A 24,642-nucleotide genomic window follows, 5' to 3' on the forward strand; every position below is an offset into this window, starting at 1 on the left:
TTGCCCTAACCCATAGTTATCAATGGTGAGTTTGGGCCACTTTATCAAGAAATGTATAGGTTAACCCAATTTGCACCCTGACCCCCTGGTACTCTATGACATCATCGGAAATTTATGTCCGAGCCGGTTTCAAAGGGTTAAAGAGTTCAAAATAGTTCAGTACAAATTGCCACAATTTAGATCTAGAGGTACAAAGAGCAAAGGAAATGTCACGTTATCTTGTTGTTTCTGAACTGTGTCTCATATAATTTTTTTCTCGTTATCTAGTTTTTGATCTGAACTTGATTTGAAATATAGTTTGCAATTATTGCTACAGCTTTCTTCTGTCCATAACCACAGATGTACACATTTTATGATCTATCCAGTCTAAATATTAGGGGCCACAACTCGACTAGTTCAGAAGAACTACCGGTATATTGTGGTCCCTGCTAGGAATAATTTATACAACATCATAATTTCACAATCGTACTGATCTCTTCTATTTTCATTTTTCTGTGTGTTTTTTGGGGTGTAACTTTATATTTATAGCGAAATTAACTGCTGATGATGATGCGTGCAATATCTAGTCCCAAACTGACATCAATCCTGCTTCATAGTCAAACTTTATATATGATCCTCCACAGGATTAATGAATTTGAATTTGCATTAACATACATGTGCTGCACTAGAAAAATATTATCTTTTAATTATTTCATAGAAAATCTGCGAATTGTAACAAGCATAACTTCTGTTTTAAAATCAGAACACTGGTATTAAATTCCATTTCAGGATGCGTATCCACTCAGCAGAGTTCAGTGCATACATATGGGTCTGTGAAAATCTCCGCCTCCTTGACTTAGCATGGAATTCGCCATGGACTTGGATTTTCTGTTTCCTTGCTGTTGATGTTGGTTACTACTGGTTTCACAGATTTGCCCATGGTGAGTTTAATTTTACATTTTTACCATGAAGAATGTGTATGTGCTGTTTGTTTTCTCTGAATAGTCAGTATAGCCATCCCTCTTGACTTCCCCTATGAAGTTAACCAAACAGGAGCCTACATTCAAGAGGCTTTTTCTTGTAGGACTGTCTTATTGATTCTCCAGGACTAGAGGATGCCAGTAGGGCAATACTGAAAGGTTAATTCTAGGCATGCATTTTTGTAGGACTGAATTTGGAAGATTGTAGGCTTTTTTTAGCAGTAAATATCATCTTTGAAAAAGGACCAAAGATCAAAAAAAATAAAATCGAAGCTAAATTATATTAAATTACTGAGTAGTAAACTCAAAACATTGTCCGTGATTGTTCAACTCACGAAACAAACACAAGGGAGATATGAGCCATATACATTGAAGTCAGCGGTGTACAGTGTACACATGAAAATATCAAACAAAGATACAGGAAAATCTACCAGTGTACGCGTATAAACTTACACTTATCACATTAGCTGGCCCAGACAGCCCCCTGCATAACATTGAACAGCTTGAATAAAAATTCCATGTTACCTCCATTCTGCAAGCAACCATAACTTTTACTCTAGTCTGAAATGGGCACTCTGTCACAATCTCTATTATCAAATTATACAATCTTATGTTCTTGCAGTAGTGGTGCATCTCTGCTGCTGATAATTACAAGAAGACATGAAATAATAAATTTACAATGCCTCAAAATTAAAATTACCAATTTTTCACTTGCGCCATTTAATTACCATTTCTACCAGTCCAACTGACCAGTGAATACTGTAACACTCTATCATGATTCGTTAATTAGGTGATGTACATGGTAAACATAATTTTGGCACTGATACATGCTAATTAATGGTTTCAAACACTTTGAAACAACAACTGGTGAATGGGGGGTGTTTAAAAGCACCAACTATGCAAGTGCACACTATAGTAAGGCACAGAATGATACCAGTGATAAAAGAGAAACTGAATTATTTTGTAACATTTCTATGATTATGTTATTTCTACAGAAGTGAATTTCATGTGGGCGTTTCATCAGGTACATCACAGCTCAGAAGAATACAACCTAAGCACAGCTTTGAGACAGTCAATTTTTCAGAGATATACATCTTGGGTGAGTATGCTGCATTATGCAAACATGAGCTTTATAATATGGCCGTGACGGAACTATGAGACAGTATACACATATTGACTGGCCATGAGGGCAACAGCATACGTCTGTACCCCAAGGGACTGTGAGTCACTCCCAAAAACGGACTGTTTCTCAAGGCTGAAGGCCAAGGGAAACAGTCTGTTTTGGGGGTGACTCACAGGCCTAAGGGGTTAAAGACGTATGCTGTTGCCCTCATGGCCATTCAATATGTGTTTTGTAACACACCTCATCTGCAGTCATGCATAAGAAGGTACCATACACAAAACTTGTCGCATATACTTATATGTTGGAGTGGTTCGGCAAGAAAAAGTTTCTCAGACGGGATCGCAATATTTCTGCATAACGTTCAATATACCTTTGATTATCGTTTTCATCCATTTCAAGTCCTTGTTGGAAATCAGAGCATTCAGTTCTTCTTCAGAAAGTATGATAAACCTAGAAATTTCTCGACTATCGTTTTGATCGACCGCAGACGACATCTTTGGTTCACACATGCACCAATGTCGTTTTTGATGTCAGCGGCCATCATTTTTCAAAACTGATGCCTGGCAGGTGACAGTTCCAACAACTGATGCCTGATGACGTTGTTTACGTGGATCAGCACAAAAACAACGCATCCCATGTGACCGTCGATTGGCGAATTAGAACACAGACTGCAGATGAGGTGTGTTATAATGAGAAATGTAGCATGTAGATGTATGGTATTAAAAGTCAAAATAACCAAACTGCATCTTCGTAAATCATGGGACAGCTAGGCCATTTGAACTTTTGATGACTTTGGTCCAAAAATATTGCAGAAAAATTGACAACTTTTTCTAAAATCGTTACACATGAACAAATCTTTACCATTGCAAGTTTGAGCTGTAAGTATTGAACATAATATATATAACAGGGAAGACTTAGCACATTTGGTTTACTCATTTTCTTGTTACTAGAGTAAAGGAAAATATAAATCTCACTCAAAAAAGCAAATTACTGATTGGAAAGCGTGTTAAAGGATAGCTGTCAAATATTCAACTACTAAATAAACAGTCATCCAAGATAACAAAATAAAATAATTATAATACCGATTGCTGTTTGTATATTGTTGTCACCACTAACTCAACATTTACTTCTTTTTTCACCCCAAGGCGTTTTATGTACCTATAGCATTCTTTGTACCACCTTCAATAGCACTGGTACACATACAGTTCAATACACTTTATCAGTTCTGGATTCACACAGAGGTAGGTACCAGGGATAACACTGAGATAAGCTACTACCCCGGTATGGCTGTTGATCAAGGTGGGGATTTAGCTGGGCAACTGTGACTGATGTCTGCACTAGGTGACTTGGTGCCATATTTCATGATTTCTAATCCCATTGAGAATTTATGAATTTAGTGGGCTGAAAATGTAAAGTATGTTCATGAGCACGTTGACTGCTGTTTTGAATAGTGATGGGACTAATATGTTTTAATGATTTTTGTATCATTCCAGTGTATATTACATTCAATTTGATCTTCATGCACAGTTGCTATTATCTGATTTTCTCAACCAATGTCTGATTATGTCAGGAATCATCGTACCATGCATACTATAGTAATGTTTTTACATCACATGCAGGAAAATTGTAGCCTTTGAATGATGTTAGTATGGTTTTGTTATCATTGAAATATATTGAAATTTAATTTGAAATAATCATCACTGTTATTCTCATGCTGCAAATCTAATAATTCTATGCATATTTTCAGTTGATAAAGACTCTAGGACCATTAGAGAACATATTGAATACACCAAGCCATCACAGAGTTCACCATGGTAAGTCTGTGTTCAGTTGCTACATGTATTCAATACTTCCACTATCGGTGCTGTTGTCTTCTGGTTCTTTGCCTTGTTTTGTCGGATCATGTGTTTGTTTTTGTGATGGATTGCATCTTGTGACTTTCAAAGGCATGTTTTTCAATCTGAGGGATCATGTTTATCTGTAGCTGTTCCTGCAGTCTTCATTTTCAATTAAAATGGAAGTTTGATGTGGAACTTTGCTGACAAGATCATGCCTGTTGGCCATCCTTATAGGGGCAGGCTTTTTATCAGCGTTGTCTCTGAGCAATTCACTAACTGAGCACAACTTTCAAAGAGAACAAAGGACTACAATCACATAAACAGTCAATGTCAACAACCACTTATTTGAAACCAGGGATTGAAAACTGAAAGGCACAGGTTCTGTATCAGTCTATCTCAAAACTGATTGATTAGCTTGACGAAACTATCCTTGCAAAACATAAGGACTAGCACCATACGTACAGTACTGAAGTTAATGTCAATAACAATAGCTGAGAGAACCAAAGATTTTGAACTGGGGTTTTTCATATATAAGAATCTACATATTCATATTTCTGAAAAAAATTATGTGAACACTATGAGTTTAAAAATAGTAAGAAGAAGAGCTTTTTTCCTTCATTTTATCAGTGACACAGATTTGTGAATGCTGGTTGGTTTTAGTAAGTTTTCAATTAAACAGTTTAACATCAATTAAAGCTCAACAAAATTGTTAGTTATAAATAATACAAAATTTACTAGCCAATTAAAGGGATGACAAAAGTTATTTGTTACATGCAGGTCGCAACTTACTGCATTGACAAGAATTACGCAGGAACTCTGATTGCCTGGGATAGAATGTTTGGTAAGTTATTTCAAGTAATAGAATATTTGACTTCTATACTGTTCTCTCTTATGGACATCCTTTTACACTTGGACACTTTGAATGTCAAAGTTTATTCTGTCCTACAAAAAGATGCTATCTGGTCACCCATGAAGATAAAAGTATGTGTTTGTAGTTTCATATTGGACAGTTGATTGAATAAGTTAACATAAGATAGATTACATGTAGCAGCACAAGAGAAATGCCTGACGCCTTGTGGAATCTGCAGTTGTACAGTATTGCTTGGCTCATCTACAAAGTCCATCATTGTGATTCCAAAATAACTTCTCATAGGTGCATGCCAGGGCTCGAAATTAGCGGTAGTCTGGCGGCAATTGACTACCAACTTTTCCGTTCTGACTACCAATTTGAAAAGTGGTAGTCAGGTTGACTACCAGTGAAAATTCGGGCAGATTACACGCGATACATAAGCCACCCAGTTCATTGACCAAAGCTAAATAGACGTGTAGACATGCTAAACTTTACCAAAATGTCTCATTTTTTCTTTTGTCAGTGTTATAAAAATTTCGTTAGCTTGGCTGTTTTTTGCGACATTTATGCAAAACAAGTTACGTTTTCACAAGGCATGAGCATCACAAGTCACATGCAGTCTCGTCAAATAACATTACTTTTAGAGGCTGTAAAATGAGCATTTTAAACCATTTCCGTAGAATTCCAAAGTCCGTTCTTCACAAATCTGAAGAGAGTGGCGCAGTCAGTGGTGAAAATGCCGCTGGAATAGCTACGTCACGGTCACTAGAAAAGACTGAAGACGCAGCTGAAAAAATGCTGAAAATATCAACGATGATATTGATAATGACCACAATGATGTTGACGGAGCAATTGGAAACACTCCGAAAAAGCCCAAGGTGACACGAAAATTTCAGAGGTCATGACTGCTGGGCAGAGAGTAGTGGTTGAAATATGATGATTGGAAACACTCGATGTTTTGCAAAATCTGTCCACAAAATCACTTTTCAAAAGCGCAAGGTCATACGCTTATCTCGAATGTCGCGATCGTTTGACGTTAATATCAGTACGAACGAGTATTGTTTCACGATGACGTTTACACCTTCATGCGATTGATAGATGATATTTCACCATGTGTTCTAAAACTTACACTTTTAACTTTTTAAACTTTTAATCACACATTTGTTTTATTGAACATAACATATAGAGTTTCAAGTTAACAAACATATTAATACCGATAACATGCATGTATTTGTATGTACCTCACTATGTATGTACGGAACAAGTTACAGTCAGTCAGTCAATTTTTAAAGATATACTCACCTGTTGAAAATAAAATATGTTGAACAGACAATTTCATTAGGGCTAAATTACAAGGTTTTTCAACTTTTTTTCTGCGTAAAATATTCTGACTACCAAGACTCTTCTGTTGACTACCAACTTTTGAAAATGGTAGTCAGCCTGACTACCATCACTAAAAGTTAATTTCGGGCCCTGTATGTCTGATGTTTAATTTCAGGTACTTTTTCACCAGAAGATGAACGCATTGTGTATGGTGTGACACATCCATTGAATTCATGGAATCCTATTTACATCCAGGTGAAAGATTTTAGTACTCATAGGTACATGTATTCCATTCTAAACACCATTTCACTGTCACAAACTCTAATTATTTTTGGGGGTCTCCATAAATCTCTACTCCCAATTGTTTCCGCTAACTTAAATTGGCAAAATATGCTAGGGATTTTTGATTTCATATTTCAAAACGAAATTGAGTCTTTGGATTATCCTCATAAAAAGTGGGCTTACAATTTACAATGTGTAATGAATAAAACAACAAACAAAGCAATTTCTATTTGAGATGAAAATTTCAATTTCAAAGATAAAGACTGGGAGAGTACAGGATATTTTATGGGGAAACACAAGCAATGCTCTGATTGTGAATAGTTCAATTATTTGTCAAACTTGAATCTCTTAGGTTCTCTGATTCATGTTCTGTTTCTTTGATTTTAGTTCTGTCATATTATACACATGTGGAACACATTCTGGAGTATGTCAGGGATTGGACACAAATTGTCGGTCATATTCAAAGGTCCAGGATGGGAACCTGGCAAACCCAGGCTTGGATGTATTGAAGATATTCCCAAGGTATGGTAGATGTGCTTGTGAAACTCCTGCCATCTTTGTTACTATGATTTAAATCATAGTAAACAATCAAATGGATGCACAAAAGGATATAAACCAAATCTGTAGATAAAGCAGCTATAGTTGTCAAAATATGACTTTGAAAAGTCAAAATCTACTTTAACCCTTTCACCACCATGGTTTGACCCAAATCCATGGTTATCAATGGTGAGTGTGGACCTGTTTACAGGGAATTTGGGTGAACAGGTTACGGTCATTGATGTAAAAGGGATGGTTGTTTTGAACACTCAGAATTTTACAATACAATTCTGGTCTGTTGCATGTGTGGACTTATTTTGAGGCCTGCAGATAAAATATTTCACCATCTTGTTTTTGTGAATCTTGAAAATTAAATTTTTCCCATACAGATAACATGGGCTGAAATTCTCAACATTGGGAAATTTTACGTTATTTGATTTTCTATACCAAAAATTTGCACATTGATCCCTCCTCTTTATTTTTTATGATGAAAATGGTTTCAAATATCCTTGAGCAGAGTTTGGGCAAAAGTTTGAACTTTTCTTTTTTCAGGTCAAGTATCCCTGTCCTAAATACAACAGTAGGTATGGTGTATTTGGTGATGTGTATATTCTGATACATTTTCTCACAATCTACCTGGCATTTGAAGACATTGCAAGACAAGTCAGTGTAAGTGATTACTCAGTTGTACAATGATTGTTGATGATTGTCATAGACATGACTTTGAGAATATTGTAAAACTGATGAATGTTTTTATTTCATCCAGTTTTGTTGTCCCAGTCTCTATTTGGACCACACATCTGTATTGGTATATCTAATTGCTACTCGCCCCATATTTCATTGAACAGATAATCAGAAATAACTTCTCATACAATGTAGAAATGAAACTTGACCTGTATGGTTAATGATGGTGAAGTTTATTACATTAAAGTGGCACTCCCACTCAGTAACATTTTTAAAGCACATTTTTTTAATGCCAACAGTCGATATTTGACGTGGCGACTGCGCGCGGATCATGAGATATCGATAAAAACATGTCCTCAAAAAAGAAAAAGTTTGAATTCCATTGGCCCACTAAGCTATGGAGTACGAGTCTACGCTAACGCTGCTGTAGGCCACAGTACCATTCGCGTCGTTGATCGGTCATGCTCCCCGGGGGAAAGCTGAGTCTTACTGACTTTGAGAAAAAACGGAAAACAAAGTTTGATTCCACCAGAATTCGCATAGGTGACTAGCAGTTACATGCGGTTGATACATAGCGGCCGCCGCGTGGTATGCATAGACACATACCACGTGCGTGGCGTACTGTGTGGCAGACGACAAAATGTAGTCATCAGAGGCGGCTAATATTTGACACGTAAAAACTGATATTTATGTGGTATTGGTTAAAAATATAGTACAACTGATTTAGAACGATGAAAACGACAAAAACTAAGGAGAAGTTTTACAAAACTTACCTGAGGTAATGGCATAATGCTGTATATAAAGTCTTTGCAGTGGGAAGTAAATTAATTGCGTCGTTCGAACTTGTTGTAGACTCCCTAGAATATCGTCAATCAGCACAACAACAAACCTTCGGGGGATTTCGGGTCAAAATCAGAAACGATCGTAAAATTTCGGGATGTGAAAAATACGCTCGGGAAATGACATGTTTTTATTGATATCTCGCGATCCACGCGCAGTCGCCAAGTAAAATATCGACCGTTGGCATTAAAAAAATGTGTTTTAAAAATGTTACCAAGTGGGAGTGCCTCTTTAACATCCCCATAATTGTAAATTTGACAAGCTTTTTGATCACTTTGATATCAGCTAAATCTTTTCTTCTACTCCATCAAGAGATGGATTTTTAAAGCTTTGTAGGGATGGTCAAGGCGCTGATTTGTAAACTTTCTTATGTTTCAAAAATTTGCAAAGTTTTGAGTTTGTGCAGCATCCTTACTGTTTTTGTCAAAATATACAAACTATTGTATAAGCCAACCTTCATGTTAGTACAATGTGTTCTTTTCAAAAAAAGACTGGGAAGTAAAAAATTTGTTTTGACTATTTTTGCTCAGCAGGTTATTTTGCCATTTTGACTAGCCCCTCCTAAGATTTAATGATCCATCCCTGAGGATGTTGAAGTACCCAGTATTCAGCTAGCAAATACGGACTGCGTATCTTTGAATTACAATTGTATTATTGATAGAGGACGCTATGTCCAAACGCAGAGTCATCTCCAAAAATCCTAAATTTACAAATACCATTTGTTCTATGTTTTGGTGAAATAATGCACGATACTTTGAGTGACTTGTAAACTTCAAAATATTGATAAACTCCCTCATTTTTTAATACCAAGTTTAAGCGTTGATATAATGTTTGTGAATTCTACACTTCTAAGTTTAGATTTTTATCAAAATGTTTATCATATTTTTTGTATTATTACATTAGTAATGAATTCATTTTAATAGAGAGTTCAGAATTATGTTATTGCTGGCTGCAGTGGAAATTTACAAAATAACACAGTTAATAACAATTATTTCCATTGACAATTTCAGGGACTGTCTCAGATAGTTGTATTGTGTGGTATGGGATATATTGTCTTAACTCTCACTAGTATTGGAGCCATTTGTGACAGAAAGTAAGTAATTAAGATTAACTCTTCCAATTTCTTTCCCAAAAACATTAAGTTACCATTTATCAGCTTATATTTTTAAAGGATAGTTCACATTTCTTGTAAACACAGCTAAAACATCTTCAGGAGTGTAGAAAATTAAAAAAAATTGCTTACTTACCTTTCCTTTCATTATTTATTTTCTCATGACAAAATCTGTTCTCATATTTATTTGACGTTTTCTCTAAACTTCTTGACAATGTTTTAGGAACTAATCACAAAGCTTGGTACATATGTAAGAATATCTTTATGAATCAACTGTACTAAACTGTCCATCATTTCCTTTGCAGATCATATGCACCCTTGCTGGAGTTTGTACGTTGTGCCCTGTACCTGATACTTGATGCAACATGGACCAATACATGTGCACCAATCCTAGGAATTTGTCAGGTCTCCACCAAGGCAAAAATTGTCAGGGGGTTATTCACACTCTCAGCTACCATCTGGCTTGTGAATGGAATCAGAAATGTTAATGGAAAGAAAACAAAAAGTGCTTAAATAGGAACTCTAAAACACTACAATGTGGAAAGTTAATCAGCAGTGGTTTAATATTTCATTTTTCCATAAAATTTGCCTTTATAACTGTCCAAGTTCTGTCCTAGTTCTCTGTGAACTTAATTGACCTACTCATTTTGGGTGAACTTTACCCATATTGTATGATGATTTTTTTAAGTGAACTTCCTAATGAAGAAATTGTCTTTTATTATTGCCAAAAGAAGTGCCTAGTTCCAAGGGGAATATACAATCCACCATGTGTAAAAATTACACTTTCTTCCTATGCCACATTATAAACTAGCCTTCATGGTTCTTTATGGTTTGTTCACATTGTAATAATTAATATAAGTATTATATAGAAATAATAACGTGAATAATAATAGGTTCAATTTCCGTGAAAATTTCACAAGTAGGGTATTTTGGGTCGAAAAGACCGAATATGATATCGATTTCACTGCCCCATGTTTCCATGGTAACCATTTTAGGGGTTGAAAATATCATTTTTTCTAATATCCCATGAAAAGTTACTTTGATTGATATAGAAATTATCTAGTGGGGGAATTCGGGTCAGAGAACACAAAAACCAGACTTATTTTAATGTTTCAAGTTGCCATGGTAACTATTTTGGCATTGAAAATGTTCCTTTTTCCCGTATTTCTATCAAAAATGTACTCGGACATAAATCCCGGTATTTTGGGAATGACCTCATAATTATACACCTTTTTTAATCCAATTTTACCTCGAAGAATCAAAATTTAAGCTTATTGGGGGATGACCGTCCTGCACTGCACTGAGCGATCGCGTCTGGACTCTGCGTCCTCTGATACCGAAATTTACTGTGCGAAGAAAACTCCAAAGATTGCAGACGCAGGTGTATAATAATAAAGATAATGTATATTGGGGCCATTCTGGTCAAAATTATGTTTTCCGTTAATTTTAGTGTGTTAGAATTAATTTTATATAGACCAGAAATAATTTTTCAAGCATTTTTAATTTTGTTTCATGCAGTCATCTCAAATAAGTGTTATGTAGTATATTACTAACTTCGCATTCATCGAATTAAGTTTATGCCTTCAAATTAATTTTATGTGATAAAATTAATTCTACTAGCATCTCAAATTAATTTTGTGAACCCAATTCCCCTTAGCACCCAAGATTCACTGGTACTTATTTATTTTATGGATTGACAATTAATGATTTCTTTGTCTCATTCCAGGAAGAATAATGAAGACAAATTATTTCTGATTGTTTAACTATAGTAAAATTATGACCATGTAGTGGTGCATTATTTTAGTGTGACCTGGCGTGACCCCATAAACTCTGGTATCATGGTAGCAACGGCTTAATTTGAACATGGTGCCTGTATACCTTTAAACACTTTTTAAACACTTTTTAAAACCCAGCAGGCCAAGACAAGGGGGAAATATTACAAGATATCACGTTTAATACTGCCCTACTTGACATAGTATAGGGCTCTCACTTGCAACAATTTACCCTAAATATAAAGAATCGACTGTCAATTAAACTGCGGTTGCTAACCAACCGGAGGTAAACAGTGAGACTAAACGTGCCCAGAAATACGAGCGCAATAGACTAATCGTTTTGGCGCGTGCCAACTCAAAATTATAGAAAACCGCAAAGACTAGTCGTTTTGGCGTGTGCCGGCTAATCGGCTAACAAAAAATAGGAAACCGCAAAACCGCAAAAAGTGATAAAGAAATGTAAATAGCTATGGAATACTTTCTATAAAAATCTCTACATATGTATATCAACCTGAGGAATACGATTTTGACCTGTAGTAGCACGATGCTCAATGGAATAGCCATTATTATTGTGAAAGGCGTTAGTCATATCAAACTACTGACGTGCTACAAAATAATTAATCTTTTCACCTTTCAGCTTGGTGAAAAACGCATTTATTGATTCGCCAAAGGCCTGTGGATTCGCTTAATATTTTTGCACAAGTTCTACATGAACATAGGAAAAGGTTCGACTCACCCTCTGGATTGTTGAGCATACAACTGACTGTTTCAGTGAATCCGACATGATGAGAATTCTCGAATCAAAAACTGTACTGTAGCCGTGCTCGAATACAAATGTCTTCCCATTAAATTACGTCATTGTTATACAAGAGTTAGCATTTCAAAGTCTGCCACCCTGTTTATTTCAAAGTTTGGAGTAGAGGGCGGCATTTCCATCTTAATAATTGCACGACGTGAAACGCAAATATTTCCATCGCATATGTTCCGGCAATATGTACAGTACTGTCACTGTCAGTAGAAATACTGTTTACGCTGCAGTTACGTAAGCTTATAAGCTTATACTCCACAAAATGGCCACAGGCGGCGTGAAGTTTCTGAAAGGATTTCCCAAACGTCCTACTTGGTACCTTAGACACTCACATGTGATATCCTGAAAAATATTCTCTGCAGTAATTCCAGTTTCTGTTGACATTCCATCATTTTTAAAGCTAACGACACGATAGCACGAGATAGAGACGTTCTACTGTCACGCGCACGCACTCTCAATTGCGCATGCTCTGGGAATCGCGTCGCGCCTCTGAAGGGCGCGCGCGTGTTCCAATGCAGAGAAGAACGCGAATCGCAGGGTCTCTGCCAGACTACACTGGTTAGATTTATATAATGAACTTTTAATGTTACTCCTAATGTATGGAAAATATTCGTTCGGTGGTCGCAGCATAGCAATTTCACTGCGAGAGAGAGAGAGAGAGAGACAGAGACAGAGACAGAGACAGACAGACTGACAGACAGACAGTTATTTATATTGGAAATCTTTTTCATAGGAGAGAGAGAGAGAGAGAGAGAGTTAATTTATATTGGAAATCTTTTTCATAGTCGTGACTTTGATGGAAGAAAACTGCGCTGCACGTACATCAATGAGAAGTCACCCCTGTTGACAAAATTAAAATATACAACACCTCTTTATCAGAATTCCCACACAGCCTCAATGAACTATTATTAGATTTCTATATAATACTTATAGCCCCTAAACTTGTAATAATAATAATAATAATAATAATAATAATAATAATGGGTTCTTATATAGCGCATGTATCCACAGTACTCAAGGCGCTTTACAATTATTATTACCCCTGGTCACTGGACCTAATATGATACCACTCAACTCCCTGGGGAGCAAACAACAGCTCACATGTGCAGCCAATAAGCGCAGCAGAGCTAAACACACACATTACAACCACTGTCCTACCAGGTACCCATCACTCCTGGGTGAGGAGAAGCAATGAGGAATAAAGTGCCTTGCTCAAGGACACAACACCATGGCCATGCCGGGGCTCGAACTCACCATCCTGTGATCGTGCGTCCACTGCTCTAGCCACTGGCCCATGATGCCTCCGTAGGTTTACAGTTTTGTGTAAAGCCACCCTATGTAGACTTGTGTTTTTGGAGGATTGCACAACCATATCATCAGTTCAGTTTTTCACATTTTCCCCAGAGTGCAACCTGCATTGCATGCTCTGCTTTTCATTATCAATGGTTATAATCTCAGGCAGTCTAAATGACAATGTCTAGGAAGAGTGTTCCCTGTACTCAGTTTCTGTACATTTTATGTCAACAATTTCAAGGTGCAGCCACCCACAAATGGCACTTTGATATTTTTAATTTATCAAATCCAACAAACTATGATTCACCATGGCAGATGGGAAAATAAATAAACTTAAATCAATCTGTACCAGCCACAAGATATAGATTTAAAACTGACATGACAAGTTTTATTTGAACTTTTTCAAACATCTTTCAAATTTACAAACACTGTTGTAATGTGTTGATATAGATATGTGTGTACATTACATGGAATGACATATATTTACACTTTTGCAATAAAGAATGCTTATACATACAAAGTGTTATGCTCTTGCATTTATTTGTCATTTTCCATAGTGGGTCCAATATGGCTTACTTTACCTGCATCATGATTCGACATCCTAAGTTTACATGAAGTGATGTCCTTGTGCCTGCAGGTGACTCAGATAATTTTTAGGAGTTGACCATTGGTTTTAGGGTGAAATTGTAACAAATGGATGAAATTGAAAAGGAAAAGTTGCCCAAACAGACTTTTGACACCATACGTCTTTTAATATAAAGAAATGTTCACGTGCAATCATTTAGGTTGGCTGTAAAAAGTAAGTCTAAAAAACCCAACTTTCGAAAGAGAAAATTTTTTATAAATATCAAACCTTTCCAGTGTAATCTTTGACTGTTATGCATTTGATCTTGGCGTGCAGTTACAACAAATATGTGATTTCCTATAGAATTTGCAAGTGGGTTGAGCTCCGTGTAGCTATAGAAAGACATTCTAAAAAAGCCTATCAGCTAATTTTTATGTCTTCCAAACCCAACCGATGCCACAAAATATGTTCAATATGGTCATGCTCTTACACTGCCCTCTCAGCACAAATGCCACAGAATACATTCAATACGGTTTGCCATCTCATATCAGATGAATTGTTAGCCTTCTGCTGGCAAGGTGGATGTGCTTAACACATTGCTTGAAAACCCCTGTGGTTTCATCCTCCCATAAATTGAAATATATTAATAAGGATTGATAAAATTACCGTACCATTCTGATGTTCATCTCAAAAATGCATTTTTTTCAAAATTTTGACTGTCAACGGATCAAAGAAGAATGGAGAAAGGTTAAAGGCGGAGCCTCCCTTTAAAAGGGCGCCAACCTATGGCGGCGTTTATTGTGTAGGTGGACACCAAACAGGTAACATGAGGCACACGCTCCAGAAAATACCACTTTTAGTTTTTTTCCGACCGCAAAAACGTTGACAGACTGCCAAGCGGTTAGCACAAAGCTGCTGCCGATCATACCCTGTGGTTATATTCAAATTGTAACTTGACTGGACGACGTTTTTTAAGGAAATTCGAGTGTTGTGCTGAGGAATAAATGACCGTTGACAATTTGAACCGACCGTCAATCAAATGGTTATATAAGCTCTGTTTGCAGGATTAGCAAAAGGTGACAAAAGATTGAAACAGTTTGTGTAATTAATGTTATAGAAATCAAACATCGTACTGGCCAAGTGTTTTACTGGGAGGAGAACTCCACTAATGCGAGAACCTGGGATTGAAAAGTGCGGCTTTAAACATATTCAAACCCAGGAAAACTATAAACATTTCTTTTTGTTTTTCTAAGCTATTACAATTCAGCCTCTATGGTTTGCAGAGTTGATAACTGAGGTGTCCACAGGTTGGATCTAGCTTCTATTATGAGTTGAAAACTATGACAAGTATTCATACATACGGAAAATGTGAGCATAGCTGATAAATATATGTCTCACATTTAATTGAATGAGAATAATGTTCAAATGACAGCAATCAATCATTACTCTAACAGCCAAAATGTCAAGTTCATCACACAGTCTGTATGCTATTTATTACACTGTCTGCTCAATATCTATCAAACCTATACACAACATGTTATATAACCGTTGGGATTTTTTTCTTTAAAACAGAATGCTTATACTACAACTTTTATTCGAAAACAAAGGTACAATTGCTTGTGCCAGTTTGTCTTGAAAGTGAAAAATATTATATATGCAAGATGTGAAATCTTATAAAGCACAAACTCCTTTCTAAACTCAAGTACAGATATTAAACTATTTAATGGTGGCATGCTAGTAATATGATACAAAATATTTAATATTAAACTTTGCGAAAATAAACTGTGGAACAAAAGCAACAGTAGGTAGCTACAGTAAATTCACTCACAGGAATATAATATCATCAAATACTAAACAAAATTGTTCTTCCTTGAACACTTGAAAAATCTGGAAAAATTAATCTATAGAAAGTAGCAAGTTCCATCATTGGTTTTGGCCACTATATGTCGGTCAAAACCTTTTTCTTCACTGTACTTTGTGACGGTAAAATGTAAGGAATATAAAAAATTTATCTTCAAAGCATTACAGAGAAACAAAAACTATTGAATACAAACAATCAGACATCTGGTATAAGTTGGTTTCTCAGAATACCAATACAATGTCAGAAAATAGCAAAAGAAGCTCTTGCATAAATGACATCACAAAACTGTATACATCAATGCTATGAGTTGAAAATATGACAGGTATTCATACATTTGGAAAATGTGAGCATAGCTAACAAATATGTCTCTCTTTTAATTGAATGAGAATAATGTTCAAATGACAGTGATCAATCATTACTCTAACAGCCAAAATGTCAAGTTAAGCACACAGTCTGTATGCTATTTATTACACTGTCTGTCAATATCTATCAAACGTATACACAACATGTCATATAACCATTTGGGATTTTTTACTTTAAAACAGAATGCTTATACTAAAACTTTTCATTTAAAGACACTTGTCCCAGTTTGTCTTGTAAGTGAAAAATATGACGTGTGCAAGATGTGAATCTTAGAAAGCATAAACTCCTTTATAAGCTCAAGTATAGATACTTATCTAGTTAACAGTGTCATGCTAGTAATATGATACAAAATATTTATTATTAAACTTTACAGAGATAAACTGTGGAACAAAAGCAACAGTAGGTAGCTACAGTAAATTCACTCATAGGAATATAATATCAGCAAATACTAAACAAAATTGTTCTTGCTAGAACACTTGAAAAATCTGGAAAAATTAATCTATGGAACAGAACGAACGAATTGAATATAGAAGTATCGAGCATCGATATCTTGTATGGCTTCTGCAAGTTCCGCGATGACAAACAGGAATATTGACCCCCACAGTGACCTGACTATACCATTATTCAATAGGCGGGGCCGTATTCTCAACAATACACACCAATAATAGTGTGGTTCCGATAATGTGCTTTTTCAAAACTTGAAGTTGAATGCGAGGTCAGAAAAATGTTAGTCTTTAAATAATTATTGTTGAGTAGAGGTCATTTTCAAATAGACTGTACAACATGAGGTACACACGGGGTGCCACAAAAAACACCCGCCAACTCATAAAATCCTTCATATTATTCATTGTACACTGTGATTAACATAATGTGGTGATCAGATTATTGCGAGGTCATAAGCTGACTCGCAAGCACGCAGGTTTTATGTCTGTGAAATCATTGCACTTTCGAATTCGAGAAAGTAAAAAGATTTACAACGGCGGTAGGTTCAAGTGAATTACAACCAATCGAGGTCTCTTCCTTGATGTTCGGACATTGCAACCTCTTCTTTGGTTCTTCTTTAACAGCTTAATGTTACAATCGACGTCTGCAAAAAAGTCTACCATCGTGGCGTATAATAAGTCAGAGAGTGTCGCGTCGTCTCCAGTCTTGACCCGTACGTACAGACTCGTCCGAAAGTCAAAGCCTAAAAGTATTCCTCCGCACTGCACTGAACCCGCTCTCACGACCAAAAAAATAATCATACGAAGTTCACACCCGCTCCTACTTCCGAGTTTCGAATATACACAGAAAATGTGTCTAAGCGTTCGTTTGTCGTAAAATCCTTTCACATAAACAAAAATCTTTCATCCATGGAATACAACATAGTCCTAGGCGTATTCAAAAAAAATTAGGTCAAAAGGCATACGTCACTCGTAATATGAAAGTACGAGCCAGTACTTCTGCTCGTACAATGTCAGTTTCGAGACAATTACATACCTCTAGGAAAGTATTATGTGAAAAAAATATTTCATTAAGATGCATATTTCATTAATATGCAATCAACACTGACAATAATCTAATCAGTTTTCGCCATCAACTATGGTACCTGTGTACCAAATTTGAATCCTTTCCAGCATTTCTGAGATGATATGTTAACAGATAGACACTAACACACACACACACACACACACACACACACACGACACATATACATAAATGCTACGACATTAGCTCGTGTGTGAACACGTGACAGTGAGCTAATAAAAATGCACCGCAATTTTCTTGCAACAAAAAAAAGATTGACCTTAAAATATGCATATCAAGTTTAAAAGCAATCAGGGAAGTGTTTCAGAGAAGATGACGTTTTGACTAAAATTGGAATGCCCCCAAAATGCAAATATCAAAATATAACTTCATCACAATTTAAATAAATTAACAGAGGTTGACTCTAGCGCTGTGTATAGCAGGTTTTAGAAACGATTGGACAAAATATTTCAGAAAAGTATTTTTAACCACAAATGGGAAAAAATTTTGCCCACAATAGAAATATGAAAATTTACTACAATTTAAACAAATCTAGAATAATTGAATTAAAGTTATCTTAAGAATACTGCATACCAAGTTTCAACAAGTCATTGTTAATGACATAGTCCCCGCTCGCATTTCATGTTGTATGCAATGGGAGAGTTTATGATGGATTGGTGGCATGGTGGTGGGGTTGTTGGATGTGGGTTATATGATTTTTTGGGGAGCTTGTTTGAGCTTGGACATTTGTTTCACATTTGTTTGTAATGAATTGAAAATCAGATTCTCTATTGATGTCAGCATGTATAAATGATGTGGAAGTTTTGAATTCTCTACACAAATTATGATAGTCAGGCTATGAAGAGAAACAGATGTAATTTCGAAAGGTACAGTTTCAAGTGGTTCGTCTGTTATTGTGCAAACCAAATGTTGTAAATGATTACCAAGCCCAGTCAAAGAGTCAACAATAACTAGCATCACATGTCCATTGTAGTGTAGATTAGCCTTCATCATTTCTGCTATGAGAATAAATACATAGAAAAAAACATCCTGCTTAGATAATGACATGCCATATTCTTTGATGATAAGGATTGCCTGTGTGGGTGTCTGAAAAGCAGTGGGAGAGCAGAGTACAATGTATAAATGATATTATCGATTGTACAGAAGTTATCCCCAAAATAACCCAACATGGATGAGGTTGGATCACAAGCAAAATACCACTGTCCAAATGAAAAGCTTGTTTTCAAATCTGTTGCCTGTAAATATGCACATGAATCTCTACAATGCCTGTGTGGATACAATTGTCATACAATGACTTTCCTACATAAAGAATTGAATCAATACCTGAGTTCTGTTCCAAAAACACGTCAAATTTTTTAAATATGCTAAGGCTATTAGGCTATTTGGCATGCATGTGCTGGTATCAGCAGCACAGAGTGGAAATGTAGGTGACTCCGATGCAAGTTGCCTTAAGTTTAATAACCTTTATCATCACTGCCTTAGTACATACTGGTGCAGTGTCAGGGCTTGGATTTGTTTCAATATCACCTCCCAAAACAAGTAGTGCTTTCATATATTGATTACACAAAAAAATTTGGATGATCTATGTTATAGAAAAATACTGTTGTTGTGCCATTTTTAAGATAACTTTACAGTGAACACAATGAAAACAGCCAATTGATATTCTGTACTGCTGCAACAAGAGACTTACGATTGTGATATGTTTAAATCGTATTAAAGATATTGTGAAGGAAAATATCAGATTCTTTCTTTTCATAGCTCACACTGTTGTATATTTTACTTTTGAAGAGTTTTTATACATGATTTATTATATGTCTTTGTTTCTATGACTTTGTTGGTGTCATCAGTCAGTAATTTGTGTTTGGCAAGGGACAAGTTATATCAGTGACATGTGTTTCGCAACTCCTTGTTTCAACTCCCTATATACCTAGCTATTGACTCCACCTCATATGCCTTAGTTTTTATCTCCTGTTATGCCTTGTTTTTGACTTCTTGTTTTTGGCCTTATCTGGCAAAACTCAGCAACGATTTCCAAGCTTAATTGACACAGTATTTTATATTGCTGTTTCAAATCAAACTGATGAAACAATTCCCTTCATACAGAAGTGACATTTTGGTATTTGACGCAAAATTATTCTAAAATATGCATTCCTGAGGTCCCACTGGATTTTGACCGCAGTCTGCTTATTTGTCTAGCCTTGGAATACACTTAGTCTGTAGTAAAAGAGTTTTTTCTGTGAACATGAAGTCTTTATACTGCTAAGGAACGTACATCACGGCATGGAACCTGCACATGGCCGCTACATTGTACGCTACAGCAGATCAACGTCTGAGAGACGTTGATGCTGAAGACCCCCAGCTTATTGTTTTTAGGTAACAAAGCATGCACATCTAAGGAAAATTGAACCCTGAATTCTATGGAAAAAACTATCAGCAAGTTCAACTCACGTCATTTGTACGGACTCCGCGGTAACTTTATGCAAACGTACGCATTTTTGACACATTTTACTCAAATAAAAACCCACTTGAGTACAAAGTTTATGGCAAAAGACTCCCAAAGAAGTTTTAAAATTTACCGCAATGCAACAGAACATCAGGGGACCATGGTCATAAAACATAGAAGCGAGACTGTCTATGGTAGAACATAGTGAACCAACGTTACAAATTTCGAGTCGCCAGTCTGGCGAATGCTTTGACAGTCTGAGTCGCCAATGAGTCATTTGCCGTCTGGAAAGCGGTAGCGCGAACACTGCAATTATTATATATGCATTATAATCGCTTTAGAAATGAGATGAGAAATGGCTGGTACAGATGACGGATGGACATAACTTCAGATTCAGATTCAGAAAATACAAGCCTGAATACCAGATGTCAAGGGTAATTTTGGATTCAGATTCAAAGGATGTAGCTCTGAATAGCCAAATAAAGTGAATATTTGATGGTCAAATTTCATTTTTTTGTGAAAAAAGTAGCGTGCATTGAGTGGTCATAGGGTACTACCGGTATACTAAGGCCAAGTTCTAAAATCGCTTTAAAAATGACCGAGATATCATTGGAGACGGATGCACGGACGGACAGGACCTAATCTACTAGTCCCCTGCGCTGTGTGCACGGGGACTAACAAATGCTGGCTTATGGTTACAGAACTTTCGGGTCAGTCACAATCAGGGTGCTCTAGACAGATTTCGACATGTTACGCTCTAATATAAAAAATGTTGAGCAAAATTTAATGAAACATTGTTCTTAATATGAAACAACCAGTAGAACCAAACAGGCCCCATCGAAAAAATGGAGTTTTTGTGATGATTTTGAGCTGAGTAGTGAAAAAAGTACCCTAAAAATGGGTCAAAATGGGCGTTACGCTGTTTCATCTGAAAAAGCACATTTTTTAACTCACGTTTTGAAACTGTTAGATTAATTTTTTCGATTATTCAGAATATTTAAAGTATCACATAGCGTTTCTTCTTTCTTTTGCAAGTTATTTCATCTTAATACATGGATTTGAATGGAAATGGCGTGATAACGAGTGAAATTGGTGTGTCGTTACGCTTTTTATATTTTGACAACAGCATTGATTTATCTCTCTATTATCACTTGGAAAACATTACCCTAGAATGTTTCCTAAAACATTTATTTGATTGGAAGACCAACTGTGATTAGTTGGTACTAAATGTTTATAGGGTCAACGTATTGATTGTGAATGACAAATCACGAAAATTGCCCACATTTTTTGTCCCCGTGACACCTTATAACTTTCAGCCATATTCAGATAGTAGAGATCTGATGTCATTAGCCAAAGTGGCCCTGTTTGCCTTCCTTATGTGTTATAAAAATATAATCCATTTACCACTTGTATTGTTTCAGTATATCAAAAAGGGGCCAAATGTAGTGTCCGTGACAGCCGTAGTGTCCGTGACACAAAATCCATACATTACTTGTTACAGTGATTTAAGCTGGTAATTCTATTGTTTACCAGCTGAAGTTACATTTTTATATGATAGTAACTTAGTTTTTGAGTAAGACATCAAATGAAATATATTAAACCAGTGAAAGATGTCTTAAAAACAAAAGAAAATGTGTTTTTGAATTTTATAAGGGGGGAAAGTGGTTGCAAATCTGACTATTTATGATGATGCTGCAGTAGTGTTAGCCCCAGTACAGATCTCTGTAAATAGTGATGCATATAAGGGGAGGGTTTATGTCTCTTAGAATTATTTTTCTGTTTTAAGCCTTTGTTTGCATTATAAGGCTGTATTATAAGTGTCTGATGACATTTCAATGTGTGTTGGTTGTTAAGGGAAAGCTATGGTGAGATATAGTCAGATCTATCATGTGGTGTCTATTGAATGCTGTGATCCTGAAATCTGTTTGGAAACCCAAGTGTGTGGTTTCTCCTCAGTAACAAAGTTTTGTCTTTCCTAAGTTGTTGTGTCAGATATTTTGTTGTTTTTGTTATACTTGTTGATGTTAATGTTTTCACATGTTATTGGCTTCAAATAACATCAATATTTCTATATTTTTATCTTGTGTTGAGATTATTGTTAACGTTTTGTCCCTTTTTGTGAACTTTGTTTTGACAAGTGTGTCTTTTATGTTCTTGTTTCTTTTTGTGGGTTATTATTGGGTGGTTTGGGAAAAGGATTTTTAATGTTTCGTCCTTTTCAAGTTCCTGCCAGTATTTTGCAAGACTTTCTTTCAAGTCTTTGGGCTATTCAACAATGAATTCTACCGCCAAATATGTGGCTGTTTAATGGGCTGAAATGCATTGCTGGAGATTGCCATGATAGCATTTCATAAACTGGAAATGGAAATCATCTCTTAATACCAGAATGTGATTCACTTTTGGAAAAGATTCAGAAATGACATTTTCATAATTTTTACTGGAATACAAAACCAACTGGCAGAGTTCAGCCATAGAATAAACAAAACGCACCCAACATTTAAATTTACAGTTAAGAAATCACTAGAAAAAAAAAACATTTCTCGACGTAGGGCCCAAGGCACAACCAAAAAAAATATTTGGATATTAAAACCCACACAAAACTAATTGGAACATTCCAATACCTGCACAGAGAATCATGTTACCCAAATCAAATGTTAAAGGTCTAGTTGAAGGTGGAATTCTCAGATACTTCTGTACATCCAATGACCCAAACGATTTCAAGGAGATAGTTGATTTCTTTACAAGCAAATTAATTTACAGAGAATATACGGAAAAAGAAATAACTAGAATTACAACAGAAATCAAACACAGGAATTGAACTCCACAAAAAGTACAAGAAAAATAAAGAAGGAAACAACAAATAATGTAACCTTCACAACAACATATAGGCCATACATTAAAACAAAAGACTTGAAAGAAAGTCTTGCAAAATATTGGGAGGAACTTGAAAAGGACGAAACATTAAAAGCCCTTTTCCCTGAACTCCCAATAACAGCCTACAAAAGAAACAAAAACATAAAAGACACACTTGTCAAAAACAAAATTCACAAAAAATCTCAACACAAGATAAAAATAGGGAAATATTGGCTTTATTTTTTAAAGCCAATAACACATGAAAACGACTACAAGAACAAGCACATAAAATCAAAATATCTGACACAACAACTTAGGAAAGACACGGGTCAGTCACAATCAGGGTGCGCTAGAGTGTGTCACTTAGGTCAAAATTTCAAGTTCATGATAACTGTCCAGTTAAATAATATGTTGAAAGGTTATGGTATGGGGCATATCTTCCTAAAATTTGGTGAAGCAAACGTCATTAGTATTACCACAGTGCACATTGTTTTACATGGTCGACGCAGTGTCACGGACGCTACAGAAATGTTGTACATGAAACACAAATGTCATAATAAAATTTTAAACAATGATTTGTTAATGCTTTCTTATGTTATTACAATATAAAAGATGCATATTGGCATTAAAATAAGCTATACTTGGTATGATTTACTTAATTTTTCCATGAATAAACACAACCTCAAGTTTAGTGAGAAATACAACAATATTGATCATATTTTTAATAGGACTTTCAACTTCTCTATGTCCTTCCGCTGGTATGCTGTACTTAAAAGTTTTATTGTCATGAATTAACCATGCTATAGCAACAATATTAATACCATTCAGTGTAATCAAAATGAACTTCTTTCTAAAATATTTCTGTGTAGTATGACATGTCATTTTGTCACGGACACTACCAAAATCAAACTTGAAAGTTAGGTCAATTTGAATTATAAAAAGCAATTAACAATCTGGTTTTTTCTTTCTCTTTTCTCCAAAACCTTTCTGTATCAAACATTTAAATTGTGAAAATTGTGTCAAAACAGTGACAATTTCTTTATTAATTGAACAAGAAAGCTATAGCAACTACTGCAAAAATCAGTTGGAGTAAAAAATCACTGCAGCTGAACTTACTTCTGAGATCAACCCTCGAGTCGTTTGCTGACGACACTCCTCATGGTCTATAAAACAAGCATCTAAAACAAATCCTTCTTACAAAATCATAGCTCGTTATGTACCGGTAACTTTGACCAAGATGTGAAGGAGTAGGCAGTCCGTCAATATCCGGCACGACAACCGAAAAGTCCGGTGAGTTAATTCAAACACACTTTGCCCATATCGCTCAAACAGTTAAAAGGTTTCACGATAGCGGTTTTAACAACGGGGAAACTGAATTTTTTTTGAATTTGTCTCCATTTTATGCCACAACTTATCGTATAAAACCAAGATGCAATCTGTCATCGAATTGGTACTACAATCAACCAAACTGAAAAAATTGCTGAGCAGTACAGAAAACATCATCTGGCAAAGAAAATCAAAAACTGAGAGAGCTTCCATATAAGTAATCAAAGTTGGAGGCATGAATTAAATAAACCAATACTCTCCTCAGACCAAACCGATTTCAAAGG

General features: G+C 35.7%; 1 protein-coding gene across 2 annotated transcripts in view; it reads left to right on the top strand.

Moving 5' to 3' along the window:
* Positions 1 to 755: 755 nt before the first annotated feature.
* LOC139117343 (alkylglycerol monooxygenase-like) overlaps positions 756 to 24,642 on the top strand; it is a 307,539-nt gene continuing 283,652 nt past the window's right edge. Inside the window, exons 1-4 of one of the 2 annotated variants that reach the window (XM_070680364.1) lie at positions 756 to 920; positions 1,955 to 2,058; positions 3,228 to 3,323; positions 3,830 to 3,896. In XM_070680364.1, the coding sequence (XP_070536465.1) occupies positions 770 to 920; positions 1,955 to 2,058; positions 3,228 to 3,323; positions 3,830 to 3,896 (418 nt within the window). In that variant the 5' untranslated portion in view covers positions 756 to 769. The remainder of the gene's footprint in view (positions 921 to 1,954; positions 2,059 to 3,227; positions 3,324 to 3,829; positions 3,897 to 24,642) is intronic. The other variant, XM_070680365.1, reaches the window with a different exon arrangement.

Source organism: Ptychodera flava, chromosome 18, assembly GCF_041260155.1.
Source record: "Ptychodera flava strain L36383 chromosome 18, AS_Pfla_20210202, whole genome shotgun sequence".
NCBI lineage: Eukaryota > Metazoa > Hemichordata > Enteropneusta > Ptychoderidae > Ptychodera > Ptychodera flava.